This window comes from Argiope bruennichi, chromosome 1 (assembly GCF_947563725.1).
Source record: "Argiope bruennichi chromosome 1, qqArgBrue1.1, whole genome shotgun sequence".
NCBI classification, from domain to species: Eukaryota; Metazoa; Arthropoda; class Arachnida; order Araneae; family Araneidae; genus Argiope; species Argiope bruennichi.
The window spans coordinates 67,538,835-67,562,467 of NC_079151.1; the positions used below are offsets into that span (position 1 = coordinate 67,538,835).

Consider the following 23,633-nt stretch of genomic DNA (forward strand, 5'->3'; position numbering starts at 1 on the left):
AGACTGGTTGTTTCTTTCCATGGGTACTTAAAGGACTGGATGCCTTTATTTCTTTTTTCAAACGGAAAACTGTTCTTTGCGAAACACCTATAAGATGCGAAACTTTATAGACGATTTGGTTGATAGGATACTGAGGGTTTTCTTCTCGGAGTCGAGAATAAACATTTAATAGGTTTCTGCGTGCTGCACTTTTTGTTGGTTTCAATCGCCTTGAAGGTGTGCATAGAGCAGTCGGTGATAACACTTTTTCAGACATTTTAGCAGTGAATAGAATTGACGGATTGAATAAATATTCAACAATCGAAACTAATAACTACTAATGTTATTAACAGTATCAAAAATATCAGCTGTTAAAAAAGCGAGAATAAAAAAAGTACGAGTTACGATAATAACGGTTGCGAACTGAATGAAGCAAAGTTGGCGGAAACGTACAAGAAAAACGCGCCAAATATTTGACATTGAAGACCGGTTCTAACCAAAGTGGAATTCATTATGTCAATCGTTTGGCTTTATTTACAAAATACTTAACAGATAAGCACTTCTAACTTGAAAATAATTTTAAATACATAGATAAAAAAGGGATTTTTGTAATTTAAGATATTATTTGATAAATTTCTGCGCATTTTAGCTATTTTAAAGTCAAAATTGATGGGGAACTCTTCCCCAACGCGGAGCCTCACATTTTCTGCCTTTTACAATACTGCCAAGTTAGGGTGAAATAGAGTATAGGCGACAATTTAAAAGTTATATAGTGGTGTCAAAACATGAGAATCCAGGTAAAACAATTTTAATACAATTTGCTTTCATTTTTTAACTACATATATTTGATATCAGAATTAACTATTTTTAATAATATATTCCATTTTTTTAAAAATTCCAAGCAGTTTGTTTGTGGAGAGTAATATTGAAATAAAACTCCTACAATTGATTTAAAAGAAGTATCTATTAGTAAGAGATTCATCAAAAATATTTAAATGTACAATTACAAATATCGCAGTGGGAGGGGAAGAAAAAGGCAGAATTTTTTGGGTTAAAATTCTATGTTACTAAGAAACATGCCAGTAATATATATATCTATACACACACACGCTGGTATCCTGGCTATTATAGGATGTTAGTAATGCAATTAGAATTTTTTTCTTGCTTCTCAAGGAAGTATAAGATTGTTTTACCTGTGAAAGAGGAAGGTGGATGGACAACTTTTGAACTATAAATTTTGAAATAACTTTCGGGTAAGGAAATTCTATTTACAAACTTTGATATTTATCAGATTTTGTGGGTTTTAATGCTAAAAAGAAGTATTCAGATGGAAGAAAGCATAAACGTTTTTAGTAAGGATAGTTATTTCACTTTTCATTTCAGGTGTATAAATACAGAGACATGAGAAGCTTATTCTTAAATAACGTGTTAAGAGATTATCCATGAAAAATTGAAATAAAATTGGATTGTTGTAGTACTACTGTACATGAACTATTCTGAAAATATACAGAATGCAAATGTTCTGATTGGTAGAAACATCTTTTCATTACTGAATTTTTAAATATGTATACATTGAATTACAGCTTAGGTTTCAAATATAAGATTTTATTTACATTATTTACAATGCAATGATTTTCATTTACCAACAACTGAAATCTCCAAATTGGCCTGTTATTGTTTTCTTCTTTTTCTTTTCTGTAGTATTATCAATTTCAGAATTTATTCTGTAAAATAATATACGATCATTAAAAAATATTTAATTATGTTTTAAAAGTATCAAGATATTGATATTTACAAAACTTACATAGATGCAGAATTTATGTATTTCCCAACACCTAGGTGGTAAGTTTTTAATATTTTAGTCTTGGGTTCTTCATTTACCATCAATGCTTTTTCTGCAGCTGACTTTTCCTCTGCTCTCAGTTTTGCAAGCTGAAAAAATACAAATAAACTGTATATTTCTTTTAAGAAATGTTATATTGTTATAATGACAAATTCTAAATGGAAAAGTGTTCATTCTTACTTTTTAAAGTTGGTTTTTTAACTTAAAATGAGTCATGATTTTATATATGCATGTTGTAATAATAAAAAATACCGATACAATGCAACATGTTTCAGCTCCTTATCCTTTTAATCAATTTAAATAAATAAATTTCAAAGGCAAGTAAAATTATTAAATTTTCAAAATGAACATCAGTTTCTATTGTACTTGAGAATTTTTTTTCCATTACATTATTGTTCTATGCCACTTTTCTCATCCCATTGAGCAAATTTCTTTTACCCAACTAAAGTTGTGTTATTAGCTGAGAATTATACAACTATTTCAATAATTATAACTATTTGATTAATAAATTCAGCATCTAAATTTTCATAAAAGAGAAAAATAAAAGTGGACAATGGGGAGAATATTATGAATTCTTTACTCATAATACTGTGCCAAATAAAAGTGTTTCTACTGTCACCTTGCTTAACTAGTTAAATAATGTTGAGTCTAATGTTAATTTATCCTTCCTACAAAAGCAGATTTATGTCAGATGTAACAATCAACAAAGCAAATGATTATAATTAATCCTGCAATATTTTCTGATAATGATGAAAAATATTCCTGTAGATTAACTGTAATTAAAAATCATTGCTAATGAGCTTGATTTTTAAATCCAAGGACTGTACCAGAAGATAACAAATAAAGGATGACTTTTAAATTATCAAAATTGCTGATATATCAGGAAATTGATTGCATCAATGAATTCAATACTCCTCTCCTAATATGAAGGGAGGGGTAAAAAAATATGGCCTTTGTGTCATAGTTCAAATCACACCATAGGCTACAAATTAAATTGCAGAATAAAATGAAAACGAAAATTTCTTCATTTTCATTACTTATCTATTGGTATAACAAAAGTTAACTTTAGATTAACATGTAAAAATCTTGGTAGGCTGATGTGGATAGCATAAAGCTGAAAAGTCAAAAATGTCTATTGCCAGTTGATATGAAATGGGAAGGGGGGGAGGGGGACTGTGATTCAAAGAACCTTTTTTGAACATGCTATGTAAAAAGTGAAGAAATGAATGAAAACCTATTTAACGTATATTATTATCCCAATAAAGTGAATCAGTTGCTCTTGCTTTAGTTTTTTATTGATTTTTTTTAAATCAAACTTGAAATGAAAGAGTACTTTCTACATTTTATCATAAATTAGCCTTTATTGTTGATTACTGATATAATTAAAATATAAACCTAAAAATCATTTAAATATAAGATTTGAGCTCAAATGAATAATTGATGTTATTGAAACTGAGTCTATCACAATCATAACCTCATCTTTGGTCCAGAAATATTGAATTTTTCACTCCAGCTTCATGCTATTGGGATTCTATTCTCATGGAACTAGCATTTTATTGGTAGTCAGCCTTGATACCTAACATCTCCCAAATGTAATCAGTCACAGCAATTTTCATGCTTCTGACTTTCTACTGACCACTCTTGAATTCAAAGCTGAACTAAACACATTTTAATCCTTTTCATTGCAGTTCTAAATTGAAATGAAAAAGGCTGAGAAAAAATAGGATATATATTGATGTTACACTCATTTTGTCTTAAATTCTCAACCCAAAAATCATCTATTATCATCAAAGTCATCATATGGCAATCACTGCAATTGATTATGTTCATCTTTTCCAAACATTAATGTAGGACAAATTTATAATTCTGAAAGCATCAACTATATGTAGGGTTAAAATACAAAAATAAAAAAATTAGGCAATTTTAATTAATTATCTACATATATCATAGCTTATATCACAAATTAATAGCTAAATGAAATTTAAGATTGCAATACAAACTCCCTTAACATTAGCTACCACAAGGCAACTAACTACAAGATCCTAATTTAACACATAGGATCTAACTAGGATAGATAGTACTAGTACTAGGTTACTAGTACTAGGATAGATACATAGGATAGGATAGGAACTGTCGAAGTCTAAACGGTACTGACTTCACAAACACATTTTAGTTGGAAAAAAAAAAAAAAAAATCATTATAAAGTGTTAATTCCATAAGAATCTCTTATCCTTATTTTTGATCAATGCTTGGGAAAATGCAAAAGACAGATACTAATTAAGGAAACTTTATTTATAGTTAAACAAACGAACAGGAAACAAAGTATCATTAATATATTTTAAATTTACATCGTTAAAGCTTCAATTCCTAAAACTATTTGATTCTGCTATGTATTAAAAAATCTCTTATCTTCTGCTTTTGTAACTAGTTTCTTCAACAATTTAAAAATTTTTTTCAAACATTCCCAATTTATTGAAGAACTATTTTTCAAGATAAATAAAATGTTTTTTGAAATCACATATCTAATTTCAGTCTCATTGTTTTTTCATTCCAAAATAGAAAGTGTAAATTCATCCACCTTGTTTAAAGGATTGATTGAATGTTCATCAAACATTTGATTAGGTACATCAAGATCAACCAGATTCTTAACCAGTTATTGCATTCGTCGTGTATACACGCCAATCTGAATTTTTATTTTAGTGCTGTCGAAGTGTAATTTATATAAAAAAAAAAATCAAAAATGAAATCTTATTTGTTCTACTATGACTTTTCTTAAAATTTATTATGAAGCCATTTATAATGCTTTTAATATGTACAAACGTCATCGCTCGATTACAATTACCCACTGTGTGAGAGACTTTTAAAAATTTTGTAGTTAACTGATTAAATAGAACATATTGAATATATGTAATAGTGCCAAATACAAATGCACCCTTACAATAGTATACAAATAATAACGTTTTCTGGAGTTCAAAGACCATTGCAGTTCCGAATCTAAGCATTGTGAAAACACAAAGAATGTTGTATATTATCTCTTGTTACTGGATCTATTGAAGATTGTTTTCTTGTGTAGTAATTATGCTTTCTGCAGACCCTTTTCTCTTCCTTCAAACTCAACAGAGAAAAAAATTAATTACTGACAATTATCCTGTACCAAGAATTTTTTTTGTTGGTTGAATCTGCAAGGCAAAATCAATAGTTGAGTTAAACTGTTATAAAATGTGAAAAAAAATACATAACAATCATTTTATCAGTTTAAGTTCTGAGTTGGCTCAAGAAAGCAGATCTCTAAGTTTGCACCCGAAAATATTACTGCATTACGGCCGGAGGAAGTGCAGTATAGAAGACGGACCATTGGTTCTTTGTGTTGAAATAAAATGTTATTAATCTAAGAAAAATTTAATTTGAAAAGCTACAAATATTAAAAAAGTCCATAAAATGAGCTGCCAAATGTTAAGATAGTTTAACTATATAAGATATAATTTTTTAAAAAGCTCCCCCCCCCCCCAATTTGAGTAATTTTTTGCAATTCCTCTTTAAGATGTGTTAAACAAATGAAAATGCCTAATAAAGAATTTAGCTTAATATTTATATTACTCTTCAAAAAATTCATTTTTGTTAAAAAACAACTATAAAGTACTTTTGTATCAATTAAAATTCAGAAACCGAAAAAAAAATATTTAAAAATTTTAAGATTTAATATAATAATAATTGGCTGTAAAAAAAAAAAAGTGATGAAAATACATAATCCAATCATTCATCATAAAAGTGAAAAAGCTCTCGAGAACATCACTTGATAATTGTCAAGCAGAGAGCCAAATATTAAATTACTATTTTTGAAAACCAGTTTCTTCAAATAATAATAATGTAGTGATCTAAGAGCTAAATTATCTTAAAGGATAATATTAAGAAATTTAATGTAATTAAAATGAATTTGAAAAAAAAAATACCTTTTACAAACAAAAGCAATATTGCACAATGTTATAATAAAATATCATCTTTGAACTAAGTGTTAGCTGCAAGTAAAAAGTCCCCCCCCCCTCTATAAGAATCTAGCACAGGATTTCTCAGTATTTACCTCAAATAACATAGGGGGAAAAAAATTTGCATTTAAAAAAAAATTGCATTTAAATTAAACTTTAGAATCTTCTTCCATAGTTAGCTGTTAGGTTATCGTCAACAATGCAAGGGGGGGAGGGCACTCACGACTTTTGATCATATGTTTTTTACTTTAACACAAAAATTTAGTTGTTGACCACTTTACACCAGCATATTTTCTGCAAAATAAATGTTTGTTTAAATTCAACAGAAGATAAGAGCTTTAAACTTTTGAAGAGTTGTAACTTTTAAAGTTGAATACTTTAAAAGTTACAGATATATACAACAGCAGCAGCCTGATTTTGAATGCAAACCAGGTCGAAAAATGGAAATAAAAGACATATAAAAAACAAATTCACATACATGGATAAAAGACTGAGTGAGTGAGTGAGAGAGAGAAGTCAATCGGTGTTACAAAAAAACAGGACTAAAAATTACAGCAGTGACCTTTCATTTAGAGCATAGGTTCCCAAAGTGGTCCAGGTGGACCCCCAGGAGTCCATAGGAGACCACACGGGGGTCCACGTAGACGTGAAAAGAAAACAGGGGTTCACAAGTTGTAAGTGGGGGTCCACGAAAAATTTTCTGGTTTTCATAATAAAGAACAAAAATTTTGGCTTGGATTTACCTATCAACGTAGGTAGGTACTCAGAAATATTCGAGACTCAGTTCAAACACAGAATTAAATAGTACAAGTAACAATATTAATACAAGTACAAGTAACAACACAGAATTAATAGTAGTAAACAATAAATAATAGTACAAGTGTACACCACATGTCGAGACTTCCAAAGTGCCGCCCGTGCGCCCGCTCGTCCGGGATGCTTGTTTAGACCTGCAAAGGGATGAAATGCGACTTGCGCTGTGCTACTTTTTTGAAACTGAAAATGTGCTACTTTTTTTTTTCTTCTTAACACCCCCAATTTAGGGTGATATTTTTTAGGAGTTTTGAGAATACAGTAGAAATGTAGCAGCAGGGGGTCTACCGAAAGTAGTAAAACTTTGAAAGTGGTCCACGAGAAAAAAAAGTTTGGAAACCTCTGATTTAGAGGTTGTGTCTGATCATAATGCCATTGTCTCCTCTTTATATATTCAAAGTTACAAAGAATCCTTTCTCTTACTGCCTCAACGAAATTTTTTCATGTGTTAAGCCCTTTCAATAGGTTATAATTACAGTTATATTTTAATCATATAATATGAATAAATTGTATGAATTTTGATTTCTTAATATATTGAAATATTATATTTCTAAAATTTTATTTCACTATAAAATATAACAAATTAAAAATTTCGAAATCATAACATGGAAAGTATATTTTGGAAGAATCCTTGTAATGTATTGAAAATTAGAATATTTTTTTAGAGATCAGATAACAAAGAAACTTTTTCTTAAGACTTACTTCCTCATCAACTTCTTGAAAAGGGTCCACAAAAATCATGATTTTGATTATCTTTATGGTTTCCTAAAAATAATATAAACAGTCTTAGGTATATTTTATTTAGTGTATAAAATATAAAAAGATAAAAAGTTTAAAAAAAGAAAAACTTTATCATATAACAAAATTAAAAATTTTAAATCATTTTTATGATGCATGAACAATCCAGTATACTCTTAAGTTCAAATAATACTTGGCAGAAGATCATAATTTGTATGAAATTGCAGAATTATTTTTACTATTAATTATAAAACTAAAACTCATGGTCATATAGAGAATCTCGTTATCTTGGTTAAAAATTCTGTAAGAGAAAATGAGATAATTTGGAATTATACAGCAAAATAGGTTGAAAATGTTCTCCATATACAATAGCATGGAAGTAATATTTTAAGCAGGTATTATTAAGTTAAATAATGCAATAGAACAATATGAATGCAAAGTTAGTAAAGTGTATCTAGTATATACAGCAGAGGTGTGTACTGGTCAATTTGAAGAGCATCTGCATGAGGAATATCATTAGCAGATGAGGTACAATACCAACCATAAATTAAGTGGCATTTTTCTACACAGGTGTTGGAAGCGAACGCTTCCAGATGTAGGAGGGTTTTCAAAATCCCTATGTACTGCAGTTCTAAAATAGTGCAGTAAAAAAATTGCAATCTCATACAGGATGGATTAGATAGCGACCTAAGTACTGCTGAGTTGAAGGAAGTCGCAAGCAAGTAGATAAAAAAAAAACCTATTAGCCTAAATGTGAAATAAATAGATTTGTAAAAAATCGAAGTCTGTTAATCATAAAATATAAAGTCAGTTATGCTTGATAAAGCATGGCATTATTTTATATGTTTCATTATGTTTATTTATCTATGTTTATATATACCAAGTGTTTATTTAAATAATAATGTGTACAAACTTTAATGCAACCCAATTAATGATTGATAATAATAAACAAAAACAATATTCGCAAAGTTACTAAAATAAAAAAGAAAAAAAAATTATCTCCATGCTAATAATTAGCAAGAAGATAAATTAGAAAGTGTAGATACATGCAACTAGTTTAGTTTGTCCATTTTATTAAAAGAGGGATCTTATGCTCAAACTTAAAGAATATCTAAATCCATTTTTGTTTTGATCCATAAATCCCCCTCCCCCCCTCCTTATTCTTCTTTAATGTAAGAAACGGAAATGAGTATAAACAGGAACACAAAGAAAATGAAAAAAGAAGAATACCTTGATCAATAAATAATTACAAAGATTATGGTATTCATTAAATTTCTAAGATATAAAACGAATAAAAAATAATAATAAAAGCTGGTGTTATTAAATCAGAAGTATTTTGAAAGCTAAAATCATTAAAAAAAATTGCTATGAGTCTTTTGCTTTTGTAAAGGATAAATTCCGCGTATTACATCAATTATCATTTTTTGATACTGAAATGCAATTTTTCTTTCATGTTAGAATCAGAGTAGCTGGAATTGGAGAGATTTTTTTTTTTTTAAAACCCCAAAAGTGCTATTCAATAAGCTTACTATATTTAAGCTTGCGACAATAATATAGATCAACATTTTTTCTAGATCAGTTGAAAAATTCTAAATGCAATATGTTACAAATAACAATTCAAGTGAAAAATTTTTAAACGCTTTTTGCTTAGTTATCTCGAAATTAAAATTTATCGGAAAATTCTACGTAATTTGTAATACAAGCGGTAAGAGATCGTTTTTTGTCTTAAAAAGTGTCAAGAATTATTTGTGGAATAATATGAGTCAGCTGCCTTAATTACTTATTGAAAATGATGTTATGAAAAAATTATAGAAACTTTTCCCAACTAAAAGGAAGAAAAGTAACAATATTAGTATTTTGAAGTCTTTCATTAACTGCTTCTATGAGAGGAAATATAGTGATCATTAAACAAATTCTACATTCGGATTCTGATGTATTTACACGGTTCAACTCTCCAAGAACTCGAAAAACTCATTTACCGATTTGAGGAATGCGTCATGGAGTTCTTGAACTCAAAGTTCTTAGAGAAAAAGAGCTATGAATATTAACAGCATGGCATTGAGATTACTTTGTAAGTGGTTGTGCTTCGTTAAATGAAGGTATTTCATAGGAAAGAAAAACTGATAACTTATATTTTAGAAAAAAATAAACAAAATTTTAAAGACAGAGTTCTGCATAGGTGTTTTCCTTTAAATTCGGTCCCGAGTCAAGCCAATGTGGTTAAGCTAAAATGAAGATTTAGGCATGAAGATGACAGTGAGGTCTCTTGGCGTTCCTTGGAAGCTTTGGGTCATAATTTTCAATTCCTTTTGTGGTGATGTTATCACTTTTAACAACTTTTCCAAAGAATCTCATAGAGCGTCTGTATTGAAATTCTAGCAATGTTGCAAGGCTAAGATCTTCTCAGATATACATGTCCTTAACAATCGGCATGTTACTGATTTGCCGAAAGATGAAAACTCTAAATGATGTGTTACGAGCGAGGATAGAACCAGGGAATTTATTGTTAGCAGTCGAGTAACATGACCACAATACAAAAGCAATTGCTCGTGTAGCGTAGCTGTTAACTGGCTTCACCACAGACTCTCCCCCCAGTGAGTCGGAGGTGAGATGAACGATATGGTTGTTAAGTATATTTAGTATTAGCTTTGTATTTAGGTTGTATTTTAAGATAGTTAACGTTAGAGATAACATTTTTTGTATTAATATTTTTTAAATGCACTGAATTGCATATTTCTTTCTCCCAAATATACGTGTGTTAAATTTAGTATTTCTACGTGCAATGGTCTATATTTTATATAGACTGATAGACACATATATATACATTCATTTTTATTCTTGGAAGAAATTCTTATTTTGTTATTTAAAACTTTTAGATTAAAGTCTGAATATTCCACACTTTAATTTTTGAATAATATTAAACGAAAAATTTGGAGATATCTGTGAAGTTTAAAGTATATGCTTCCGTGTTAAAAGTCAAGTCTAGTAATATTCCTATTTACAAGTTATTCGTTATGCTATTTTATAATTCCAAAAAATTTGGAGCTTTACAGTTTAGAAAATATATTCCCTCCTTTTACAATATTGTTTAGACTGTTATAGAAAGTTTCTTTCGTTTTCGATATTTTGCTTAAAATTAATTTTACTGTGTACTCTTCTTATTTGTACAATATTGAAATGGACTTTTTATAAAGGGACTTGCGATTTCAGTTTTCAAAATTTACTACTTAAAATTGCTGAATAAAAATTAAATAAAAATCAATAAAAAATTTGGAGAGAAAAAGGGGCTTCGAGATTTGCATTATCTCAAAGCCCCTGAAAGGTTTAAAACGGCCATGAATTCTTCTGAAATTAGAAATAATTACATTGTTTAAAATATGGAAAAAAACGCATAGCTAATCAGTAAACATTTCAATTGTAGATGTATATTGTTGAAGAGTGTAGTATTACCAGAACTTCATTCAACACTATTTTTAATGACTTATTGTACATATAAGAACGATCTTAAATAAAATTAAAGTTTCTGAAGAACATATACTACATATATTAATGTAAAAATAATTTTTCTTAATTCAGTTTTATTTTTTAACAGTAGATTTCGATTATGGTTTAATAAATAGTGCAACTAGAAGAAAATTAAATTTGAATTCAGCTAATACCTCCTACAAATTTTCACAGATACAAATGATTAATTAGCAAAATATTAATATACTTCTGATTTAGTAAGCTGCTTATTTTATGCACCGTATATTTACAATATTTCATATACAAAATGCAAAGTCATATAATGAACAAATAATTTATCTTTATCAGAGTACAGATTTTTTAAAAATGTAACAACATTTAAATTAAATTTACGATGATAAGCCGAAAAGTTTAAATTTGTAATGGCATTCTACTCTGGAAACTGAATTTTTTTTTCAAACTGATATAGCATGGAAACTTAACATCTGTAGTTAGAAGTTTTTCTTACTACTTATGGCATTTCAAGAATTGCTTTTGCAACTTTTCCCTCCTTACAAATCATTCCAATACCACTCACCTCCTTTAATTGTACTTAAACTTTTTTAAGTGCCTATATTTAAATAACCTATATTGTAATGTTCGAACTTATTGAATTAAATAAACGAATCAAGAAGAAATAAAGCAAAAACTAATGAAACGCAAACTCTTTTGTTTAATACAAAACGTTATATTTATGTAAAGTAATCCATTTATATCTAAACTCTAGAAGAAATGATTATTGTTTCGAAATGCATACGCTATTTATATGAGAAGAAATATCATTCCTCAATGATTTTTATCATACATTTTTGAATAAATACATTGAAAAGCAATTCATCTTTCATAAAAAGCAAAGTGTAAATTATTCATATAGTATTAAAACGCATGGAATTGCATTAATGAACGTATCGTTAAGTATTCGAAATTGTGTCAAACATCATGCTAACTCTTGCCAAATATGACACTTTTAGATAAGGTTTAAAATGTTGTAACCTCTTCTAGAACTGACCATTATCAGTAACACAACCACATTGACGAGACTATTGATTGACAGTTTTATGACTGGTACGCAAAAGTCATACAACCACATTTATTTTTGGTTCTGATGGAGATCGTTCAAATCGAAAACGAATAAGAAATCTTCCTAGCTTTGGTTTTTTAAATGGAAGCCATGAATTTAAAAAGAAATTACAAAACCTGAATGACTCATTTTGCCTCAATGAACTGATTAATGCAAATAGAATTCTGTTTCGACTAGGCGACCTTGAGAAGCTAGCGGAAAATTCTAGTGCAGGTATTAGTCTGAGTCAGAAAGCAAGGAACAAAATTCGGCAACTGAGAATGATTTTGAAAAAAGAAAGAAAAACAAAAATGATTCTTCCCTGCAATGTGAAAGTGTCAATAGAGGTATTTCTCCATGAGATTTATAGAAGTAATCTTAATAGAAGCTCTGCTATTCATAATATTGGAATTAATTATTCAGATATCAAAAAGTATAATTTCTAAATTTAATGCAGAATCCCATAAAAACATAGTTAATTGGGTTGATAACATTGAAAACAGTTCTGATTTGTTTAGTCTGTCAGATTTACAAAAATTTGTCTTCGGTGAAAGATTCTTAGAAGATACTACGAACAGAACCGGAAATCAATTTGTGTCGTAAACTGAGACAAACCTTGATTGATAAATTGTCTTTTGAGATAAATTCAGCCAATTTATAAGGGCTTTTGAGCAGAAGGAAGATGAGATACTGAATCCGCTTCAGAATGCACATAAAAATGAAAGAAGTGTGGAACTCTGAGAAAATTGAAGATTCCACTTTAATACACTATGTTATCAAAGGGATAACTGATAGGCATAAAGCCTCTCCATGCCCCTGCGACTATAATCTTTACAAAATAACTAATAGACAGAAAAACATAATTATTTTGTATGGCTATAAGGATTTATTTGAATTTAAAGAGAAACTTAAAAAGTTTACGAAATAATAAAGAGATTCTGCAAAAAGTAAAGGTGCTTTGGATAGAATAAAAACAAAATACGATCTAAATCATAGATTTAATAACCAAAAATTTGAGCATGGTAATAGATTTAACTCTAAAAGCAAAAGTGCAAATAAAATAAAATTTTGTGACGGTCCTGCAAGAATGAAATATAATGATTTTGAAAGTCGTAGGGATAACATTTGTTTTAACTGTGACGACACAAACCACGTCTCACAGTTTTGTAATCATAAGGATAAGAGATTTAAATGTTTTGAATGTTGAGCTTTTGACCATAAAGCTTCAGAATCCCCAAAAGCAAATCTGAAACAGAAGTAGCCACCTTGGATGCTAAGTTCAAACCAATACTCAACAATAAATTAATGATTGATAATTAAGATTTTGCTTATCAAACACTGTAAATCAGTGTTTGATAAATTAAATGTCAAGAAATTGCCCCCATTGAACTCTACCTTAATAGCATTTGGTAAACACAGAGTAAAATCATTGAGTTATTTTAAAGGGAGCATTCAAATTGATGATTTTAAGTGTAATGCAATTATATGTGTTGTAGAAAATAAAGTTATGATGTGATTGTTGGACTTAATGTACTAATGTAGGGTAAAACGTTGATTAATGAATTACGTTCAAAAGTAAATTTCAACATGCAGAAGAAATTAACACATTATACGTCCTACCAATTGAGGTGAAACTTTATGAAGATGAACTTAATGCAGAACCTGACGTTCTAAATACTTTTAAAGATAAGGTACAGCAAAAGACTTCAAGTTATCCACTGCACAAAACTAAAAAAAGTGTTGAATTAAACATTTTATTACCCAACGAACCCATTTTCATCAACCCTACAGATTAGCATTTTCGGAAAAAGAATTTGTCCAAGCTCTAGTAGCTGAATGGTGAGAACAAGGATTGTAGAACCTCGTTCTTCAGAATACTGTAGCAAAATTATAATCGTGTGAAAGAAAGATGGAACCCCTCGTGTTTGCATCGATTATAGGATATTAATTAAAGTCATTGCAAAAGACAAATTTCCCCTTACTGTAATCGAGATATATTGGATAGATTGCAGGGATCACGCGTCTTTAGTACTCTCAATCACAAAAACTTATTCTTTCAAGCTGATGTAAACAAAGATAGTAAGTAGAAAATATACCTAGTTCGTCACCCATGAAGGTCAACAGCAATTTCTCAAGATTCCTTTTGGATTCGGTAATTTTCTAGCCGAGTTTCAAAGGTACATACGCTATTTTTCGACCTTTGATTAATGATGGTATTGTTTTGTCCTATATGACCGCTATTACAATTTTGTCTACCACATTTGAAGAAGGAATCAGAAGAATTGGACGAGTTTTAAGTATTGCCAGTGAATACAACTTTAGGAATTAGAACAACTTTAGAAGAGATCAACTTTAGAAATCCCATCTGTTCAGTATTTTGCTACCAACACGCCAAGTTGGCGAGCTCCCATTCTAGGGTTGCTCCTTTTTGTAACTGCGCGGGTTATGACCCGTCAGAACTAGATTTGAACTCCGAAACGTGATGCTATACCGTTGGTAGCGGGGATGACTCCATGCTCCTTCTCATAGTCCAATAAACCACCTTTTATAGGTACATCGCAATTATTAGTTCATTTTCATTATCATTTGTAGAACCATCATCGGCCTCCACATCATCTATTCTAAAAACTAAAGATGTCCTTAATTTTTCGAAATCAATTCACAGTTTCTTAGGATTAACTGGATACTTCTGAAAGTTTATTCTAAAATACTCCCTTATTGCTAGACCGATGAGTGACTTCTTGAAGAAAGACTGAAAGAATAAATTTGGTTAAGAGGAAATAAACTCTTTTAATAAATTAAAGCTACTTTTAGATGAAAAATTTGTATTAAAAATTTACAACCCTAGTTACGAAACTGTAGTGCATACCAATGCTGGTTTTGAGGGATACAGAGTTATTTTAATGCAGAATTCCTCTAACGAAAAAAACTTTCATCTCACCTATTTCATGAATAAGAAAACAACAGATGTCGGAAAGAAGTACCCTAGTTATAAACTTGAAGCCTTTGCCATTACAGAATAAAGAAATTTCGTGTATACCTATTGAGAGTCCCACTCAAAATTGTAACAAATTGTGCTGCGCTCGAAAAAACTATGCAGAAGAGAGATTTGTCAACTCGCGTTGCATATTGGGTTTTACAAAAATTCGATTATACCATTGAGCTCGTTCTGGTACATAGCTCATGCTGATACCTTATGTAGATCTTCCTTAGATGTATTTTGTATCTCATTCAATAACATCTTACCACGATTAAAATCATCCCAAGACAATGACAATGAAGTAAAAGCAATGAAAAAATTACTAAGAATTTCTAATTACGAAAATTATTGAAATCAAAATGGAATTTTGTATAAATTTGTTGATGGGAAAGAGTTAATACCTTTTCCTAACAGTATGCAAACTGAAATTATAAGAAATATACATGAGAAAGGACTACTGGAATTACATATACTGAGAAGCACCTATGAGACTATTATTTCATTCCTAAATAGATAGAAAATAGAGAATATCCTATCAAACTGTGTCCATTGTATTCTCGTAAATAATAAAAGAGGAAGGTCTGCTGCACCCGTTACATAAGGAAAGCACAGCGTTGGAGAGTGCATATAAAAATTATAGACATAATTTAGCGATCACTGACGAGTTTCTATGGATTTATCCTATGAAAAGCACAACATGTGTCAAAATAATAGCAACGTTGGAAATCCAAAAGAATGTGTTTAGAAGCTCTTATTAAATAATCTCCAACAGAGGTACGGTTTTCACCACTAGCGACTTTGCCGATTATTGTGCCAAAGAAGGAATAAAATAACATTTATTTACTACTAATCAGCCAAGAGCTATTGGGCAAATTGAACGAATCAACCAGACTATCATATAAATTTTTCAAAATTATCACTGGAAAAATCTAACCAAGTGGTATAAATTCACAAATGAGCTGCAGCAAATAATAAATTCCACCTATCAACAAAGCATAGACACCCCATCTTTCGAACAGCCTTTTGGTACAAATATGAATGTTGAAGGCCTGGCTGGATAGGCTCAAAGAAATGGCCAAAGCAGAATTTCAAATCCATTTTGAAACTCAGAGATGAGCTGAGAAAGCATGCGAAACAGCAGATGTTCAAGATGAAAACTGGAAGTCGTACAATTTAAGATGGAAACCAAAATTTTAAGAGTTGGAGATTCTGTTACCATTAAAAGAATTCAGTTTGGACTGTACCTAAAATTAATGCCAACATATATAGGGCCTTCCTCGAACATTAAAGTGGGGAAAAGGGGGAAGGAATACCTATGACATTATAAAAGAGAGAGGTCACGAAGGACCCAATTGCACGACGACATAAGCCGAACACCTGAAACCCTGGAACACGATGGCGGAACTCTAATATCAAAAACACATCTTAATCAGAACTCTGTAATTTTTTTATTTTATTTTGTATAATTGTAGTGTCATCTGGAGGACCAGCCAAATCCAGGTGGGCTGAGTTGTGGTGACAGACTGGTGTCCTGATTGAAGAGCTAATTCTTGTTTACCAGATCAATTATTAGCTGCGCCACTGAGGACTTGACCAGAGTTAGTGAGTTGGATGCACTCGACATAAGACGACTATCGACGGAGCATACGGCTCTTAGAAAGAACTTTAACGATCATGACGAACTGTGTTTTTATTCTCTAAACTTTTTACTTTATTTTTATTTAATATCCTAATTCCAAATCTGTAAAATCTTTTATATCAATTAAATATCTACAATTCAATAATCGTGATTATTTCCGCCGTCCATGACCCATACTGTGTGTGTGTTTACAAATGAGGGAAATGCTTAAAGACGCTTTCAATAACAATATAGCAATCGCCTTCAAATTATTTAATGCAGATTTAAAATTAAGCATAAAGATGGTTAAAAGCGCATATGAGGTTAGTTTATGTTACTTTCTAGTTAACAGTAGTATTTATCTTGAGGGCCTAAAAATAATTCAGTACTTGTTACCTCTTACTATAACAATCTCTTTGTTCGCCTGCACCAGAGATTAGCAGAGATTCCTTCCAGAAATATGGCATGAGTCTGGAATGACCAGCGTCACATCTATGCATTCAGACACTTTATATGAATGATTAGGTATTTTGGGAATTTTTCTGAACAGTAAGTTCTGGAAAAGCTTGATACAGATCCGCTTTTCCTTGTTTCTGTATTATTCACTAATAAGGTATATTTCATAAGGAAAGGAAATTTATATTGCACATTACAGCTATTCTTGGTGTTCTTTGTATGTGTTCCTGCTATTTGATTGGAACTACAGTTTTACATATCAGCAATTTTGTTGACAAGACCGCACATAAAGTTGTCAAATTTTTGAGTTATGACATTCACATAAAAAAATAATCAATCCATTACCAGAGTAGATCCACAATTTGATAGAGTACTCTATGAACTTTTGATATTAAAATCATATGATAAGTTTCATCATTCCAGGATGGACAGATTTTCAGTAAACTAAATTGTCATTTGATAGAAATCGGCAACTCTAGCCTAAAAACTACACAGCAAATTTCATTTACTTGGTAATTACATTTTCTAGTTATTTTTGAACTAACAGACATAATTTCATTTTTTTTTTTTTTTTTTTGACTCGGAAAGCTTTAAATGGGAACATTTATAAGGAATTCGAGGTCGAATGTTTAAGAAAAATTAACCAAGGGTTTTTTTCCCCCAAAAAAATAAATCAGTAGTAAATATTTTAGTTTTAAAATAATCCTGTTAAGACTCGATATGATAAGAAAATGGTTATTATAAACTCATAGAATAATATATTACTTACCAAAGGCTTATCATCTTTATCTGTTTCTATCTTCTCCATTTTGCTAAGAGTATCTAAACCTCCAACCACTCTATTCAAATGAAAAAAATTATTTTTTATTTTCACACATAATAAATGACATAAAAATTATAAATCATGAAGATATTTTAGAAATAATAAAATAAAAGATATATATTTGTATAACAGAGAAATTACTATTCTCTTAAATCTATCATTATTACAATAGAGGACGAGTAAATTAATGAAATACTGAATTGGTAGATATTAAGTTAAAAAGAGCATCACAGTTTAATAGCAAAATATATGTTCATTGCACAAAATACACAATAAATAAATAAATCATCCTAACATAAACAGAAGTCATCATAGCTATGTGTGTATGCATATTCCACATCTCTTCCTGAACAATCGGCCGAATTCAACCAATTTTGAGCATTTATTACTTAAGACAAGAAAAAAATAAGCTGCCACTTTTTACAGTGCAGAAATAAATTAATAAAACAATTAATTAGAAATTTACCAAAGTTTTACCGTTTTTCCACAGTAACTTAGGTGCAAATAGTTTCACAAAAAATATTTTGATATATCATATTTGATTTTGAATTTAAAACTTTACTTTTTCAATAATATTAATTTAGTTTTTGTGCAATTTTTTTTCCTTCAAATCTTATAATTTTTTTAATTTCATAAATAATTGAATAAATGCAGACAATTTTAAAATTAGATGATTTAAATTCATACTTCATACTAAGGACAAGGTCAGATTTGGAATTACTTTATCTTTTAAAATATTTTAAAAGATTATTAACACTTTTTATTGATTTTCAAAGAATTCTAAAGTTTATTTCTTATACACATAATTGAAGATGCTAGAAAGATTTGTGTACAATAATATTTTACATAAAATATGTCTTTGCATTAAAAATAAATTATTTAAAAAGCCCTTTTTTATACACCTCTTGAGATTCCATTGAGTGCTAATAACATATTTTTACCTTTTTGCCTACTTCATATTTTGCTTATATATACTAAAATATAATAAAGGTTATAATGAAGTTTGTGAGGCAACTAATTAAACCGAAAGTTTTTACTTTTTTGCATACGAAGAGATTTTAACGAATTTCAACATTTAAAACATTCCATAGCCCGAAAATCCCATTTTTGGAACCATGCCGGTCTATTTATCTGTGATAATTCAAAAACACTTTTAGATGGACGAATGAAACACGGTATATGATATTACCACCAAATTTGTAGACTTCTATCGAATTTTGAATGAAATTTATTTCTTCAGGCTGAGTGAACACAATTACAAAATGTAAATAACTAGACAGACATTTAATACACATTTTTAGGTAGATTTGTAATAAACTATGTAGCAAATCCGACGATTTACACATTCACATGCATGTGAACGTGATAATTCAAAAATGCAATCAAATAGAGAGATGAAATTTAATAGGTGATCTTGTCCATTAAATTGTGATTGAGTGTCACATTTCAGTTTTATTAGGCCGAAAATAAAAAGATGTCCAAAATACAGACAGTTTTCTTCACTATACAACGAAACATAGACCATTTATGGATGTGAGAAATTTCGGAAATAAAACTCTGAGCACTTGTTGCGTTTACGGTTTTATCCAAAATTTTATGTAGGATGGGGGGGGGGGGATGCATCTGTATTAAAAAGTAAAAAAGAAATTTTTAAAGGGAGATCATTCCTAACGAATAACGCTTATAAATATAATAATAATAAAAAAAACAATAATTTCATCCCGAAAGTGTTGGGATGAAAGTCATATTAGTACTGTGGACGCTGTTTAATATATTATTAATCCATTGTAATTAAACAAAATAAAAGAAAAAATTCTCATACTTTTTTTAACTTTCGTCAATTTTTTTAACTTTTAAGAACTGAAAATCAAAAAGTTCCCACCTTTGAGGGGAGAGTTTCCCCTTACTTCTCACTTGAAAATTCGAATATGTCAAACCATAAAAAAGCTATATTTTGTTTATAATACAAGTTACAACTATGATTCTTCGTAAATATTGGTAATTAATTCTTCTATAAATTATTAGATTAGATTTAAACTTATATCTAGTATAGTTTCTTGTAATAAGATATTTTCTTAAACATATTAATAAAATACAAAAAAAAAATTCTATGATTTTTTAAAATTTTATTTACGTGTATTCATAAAGATTTAATTGAGTAGTGAAGCTTGAAAGATAAAACAAAAAACATAATTTACGAAATATAAATTACGAATTAAAAAAAAATTGAACTTCTTTTTAGAAGATAAACAAACACTAAGCCTGAATATAATTAAAAGAAAAAATGCATTCCTTAAAAAAATTTTCTACCTAGATGATGTAAAATAATGTAATAGCACCAATTTATCTGTAAAATATCATTTTCTTCGATGACGCACATTGCTACAGTGTTAGAGATTACAGATAGAGACAGTTCATGCACTTATTAGTATAACGTAAATTATACAGCAATGAAAATAAAATGCTTCCGAATGCCATCATTCGATGGGGAGATTTTCAATTTCGGACCTTGTATCTTGAAATAACAGTTATTTTAATAATAATAATGAAAACAGTGGAATTTCTAAAGAAATTTCTAGGAGAAATTGCATATCGTAAAGAATCAATTCTCCACATCCTTTATGGATAAGCTTAAAAGAACTATGTAGAATCGCATTACAACTTTAAGGCATATTTCTGTAATAATAATAGACAAAATGGATATTTCGAACATAGATCATTACTTTCCTCAGTAGGTTTTACATCAATACAAAACCTTTCAACCATGGTTACAATAATCTGAATCAATAATCTTAGCATTACATCTTATTCAAGCAAGCATTAGAGAAATGCTTTAAACGTTTCTTGCAACAGGAACATTTTCTTTGTACCAAGTCTTGCCAATTAATATATATATATATATATAGTATTCATTAGTTTTTTTTTTATCAATGAATAATTTTAATATAAAGAAGTTACTTCTTTTATGGCAATATGAAATGCATCCCCAGAATTAACTTATGGGTACACCACTACCTTAGCTCCTTTTAATAATAAGATTTTATTAATTCAATATTAAGGGTTTATTAATTCAACATATTGTATTCAGTATCTCAAAAAACGAAGTACTAGTATAATTAATAATAATAGATGATACGAGAGTACTTTTTATGGGACCAACCCTAAAAATGTGCTTGATATCTCCTACTAATAAGTACCGCTACAATGTAAAAAGTATTTATTTATATGGCAGAATGTAAGCTTCCGTTCACAAAAAACACCCCTTTAAAAAAAATTCAAATTGCCATCTAAAGCAACAGAATAATAGAAAAACAATCAAAATTACAAATTTGATTCCTTTCTCTTTCGCTCAATAATCCAAAATGAAATCGGAAAAAAAGAAGAGGAGATACGAAGACTAAATAGTCACATCAACGATGTTTGTGATAACATCCAACTTCAATTAAAAATAATTTCCGAGAATTAACTGCTAATGCATCTCCACATTTTTCTACAACTATAGCTTCTGTGTATACTCAATACAATTGTAAAGTACCTGCTTGGTCAGTGATATACAGTCGCTCCAAGCCAAACTCAGACACCATAGAAAAAAATCTTGTTTTGCAAAAATACTTTGACTAAAAGGAATTAAAAAAAACTAAGGATGGTTTTCTAATAGTGAATTTATTGCTCTATTAAAAACAAACCAATTAACGCTAATTCATAAATTATAATGACAAATTTAGAGATAAAAATAAAATTGCGGAAGAAAGAGAGCGCAAGCCAAACTCGGACATCTGACAATAAAGCGCCAAATAATTGCAACCCTGAGTGAAAATTGTAGACAACTTCATGAAAAACATTGTAGTTGTTCAGCGGAATTCTCGATTTGACGTTTTTTCATTTATTGCAGAAAAAAACTTAATTTATTGAAAATTTCAAAGGGACCAAACGAGCATAGAGTTAAGGAAATTGATTATTAAGCATACTGAAGATGGAAAGTCTGTGCGAGAAATATCGGAGATTGTCAAAAGAAGTCATTCCCACGGTTCACGACATCATAAAACGCTACAAAACCAATAATCAGGTGGAAAATACGCCTAAAAAAGCCCATAAGATTTTCACCGAAGCAGATGAGCGATATTTAGTGAGAAAAGTGAAAGTAAATCCCTTCCTTAGCGCTCCAAAGCTAGCTATTATTGCTGAAAATGAATTAGGGAAAAAAGCTAGTCCATCAGCAATTAGAAATGTGCTCCATAAGAAAAATCTCAATGGAAGAAAAACCAGACAAAAGCCTTTCATAAGTAAGCGAAATCAAAAAGTAAGACGTGAATTCGCAAAGGAGCATGAAAACAAGGATTTTTTTTTGCTGGAAACAAGTATTATTCACTGACGAGAGCAAATTCAATATATTTAGATCAGATGGCAAGCCATATGTTTGGAGAAAATCGAACGAGGAATTGCGTAGAAAAAACTTGAAACCAACTGTGAAGCATAATGGCGGATTAGTAATGGTCTGGGGATCATTTTCAGCTGCTGGCCCAGGAACTTAGCATTTCATTGAAGGGAGAATGGATCAGAATGTATACCTTGACATTTTAAAAACAAATTTGCCACTATATGTGCAAAAACTTTCGCTTGGCAATAACTTCAGATTTTATCAGGATAATGATCCCAAGCATAAAGCTTATAGAGTGCGTTCCTGGCTCCTATATAATTGTCCTCACGTCATGGAAACACCACCCCAAAGCCCAGACATAAATCCCATCGAGAATTTGTGGGATCATCTTACCAAAAAAGTCCGGGAACACGCTGTTTCAAGTACAACTGAGTTGTAAAGAGTATTATTGCAAGAATGGGACAATATTCAGCCTAATTTTTGTGAAAAATTGGTGCGATCTATGCTTAAAATGGTTATAAAAAACAAAGGATTACATACAAAATATTAATTTATTTGAAATATTAACTAGTTTTAAAAATCTTAGCCGTCCGAGTTTGGCTTGTGCGTTAATTTTTTTTTTGTTTTTTACCATAATTTCTGATTACAATGTAATAATTTATATGTTTTGTTATCTGTTTTTAATACTGCAGTAAATATATTATTGAAAATGCATTTAATTATTTTGCTAATCATTTTTATTTAAAATTTTTTTACTTAATTAGTAGATTTTCTTTGATGTCCGAATTTGGCTTGGAGCGACTGTAATTGTAATGACTCACAAACAATAAATGAAACAACCAAACCATTCGTGCACGAAAAAGTTTAATTTATTCGTTCACAGAAAGAAAGAATCTAACTCATTCGTTTGTTTGCGAAAGAGATGCGTTTGAGCATTATAAGTTTAATCGAAATTTTTTAAAAAATACTAACGTTTGCAAAAATGTCAACGTAAAATTCGGGTATGGTGATGTGGTTGACGACTTCGCCACTTCAGGGTGCGTAATGAGAAGTAGATGCAAAAAGCAAGCACTTTTAAACACCTTAGCCAGAAAAATTAAGCACCTTTGTACATGCATGTATATACTGGCCAACACATTTTTTAAGCATTTGTGCACAGCATCGTGTATTATACAATAAAGGCTGTAATTTTGCTTTATTCTTATTTCCTGTCAATCGGGGCCAATTTGAATATTCTTTAATAACTCATAACGGGTTTAACATACACTTACTACGCATAACTAAAATAAATCCTTCACCATTTAAAATAATAAAAATTAAGAAGTTCGAAAATTTTTCAAATCGAAACAGTTTGACACAGTTTATATTTCGTACTTTACATTTGTGATAACCATTACAATATTTCAGTATAGGTTGTGTTTATTGTTGAAAAAAGAGAGAGGGGGGCATAGGAAAGAA

General features: G+C 29.8%; 1 protein-coding gene across 1 annotated transcript in view; it reads right to left on the minus strand.

The window, feature by feature from the left end:
- Positions 1–1,546: 1,546 nt before the first annotated feature.
- The window catches only part of LOC129984600 (RING-type E3 ubiquitin-protein ligase PPIL2-like), a 49,099-nt gene continuing 27,012 nt past the window's right edge, over positions 1,547–23,633 (minus strand). Inside the window, exons 13-16 of the mRNA XM_056094558.1 lie at positions 17,744–17,813; positions 7,321–7,383; positions 1,784–1,911; positions 1,547–1,703 (exon numbers count right to left, since the gene is read on the minus strand). Coding sequence (XP_055950533.1) covers positions 1,619–1,703; positions 1,784–1,911; positions 7,321–7,383; positions 17,744–17,813 — 346 coding nt within the window. The 3' untranslated portion in view covers positions 1,547–1,618. The remainder of the gene's footprint in view (positions 1,704–1,783; positions 1,912–7,320; positions 7,384–17,743; positions 17,814–23,633) is intronic.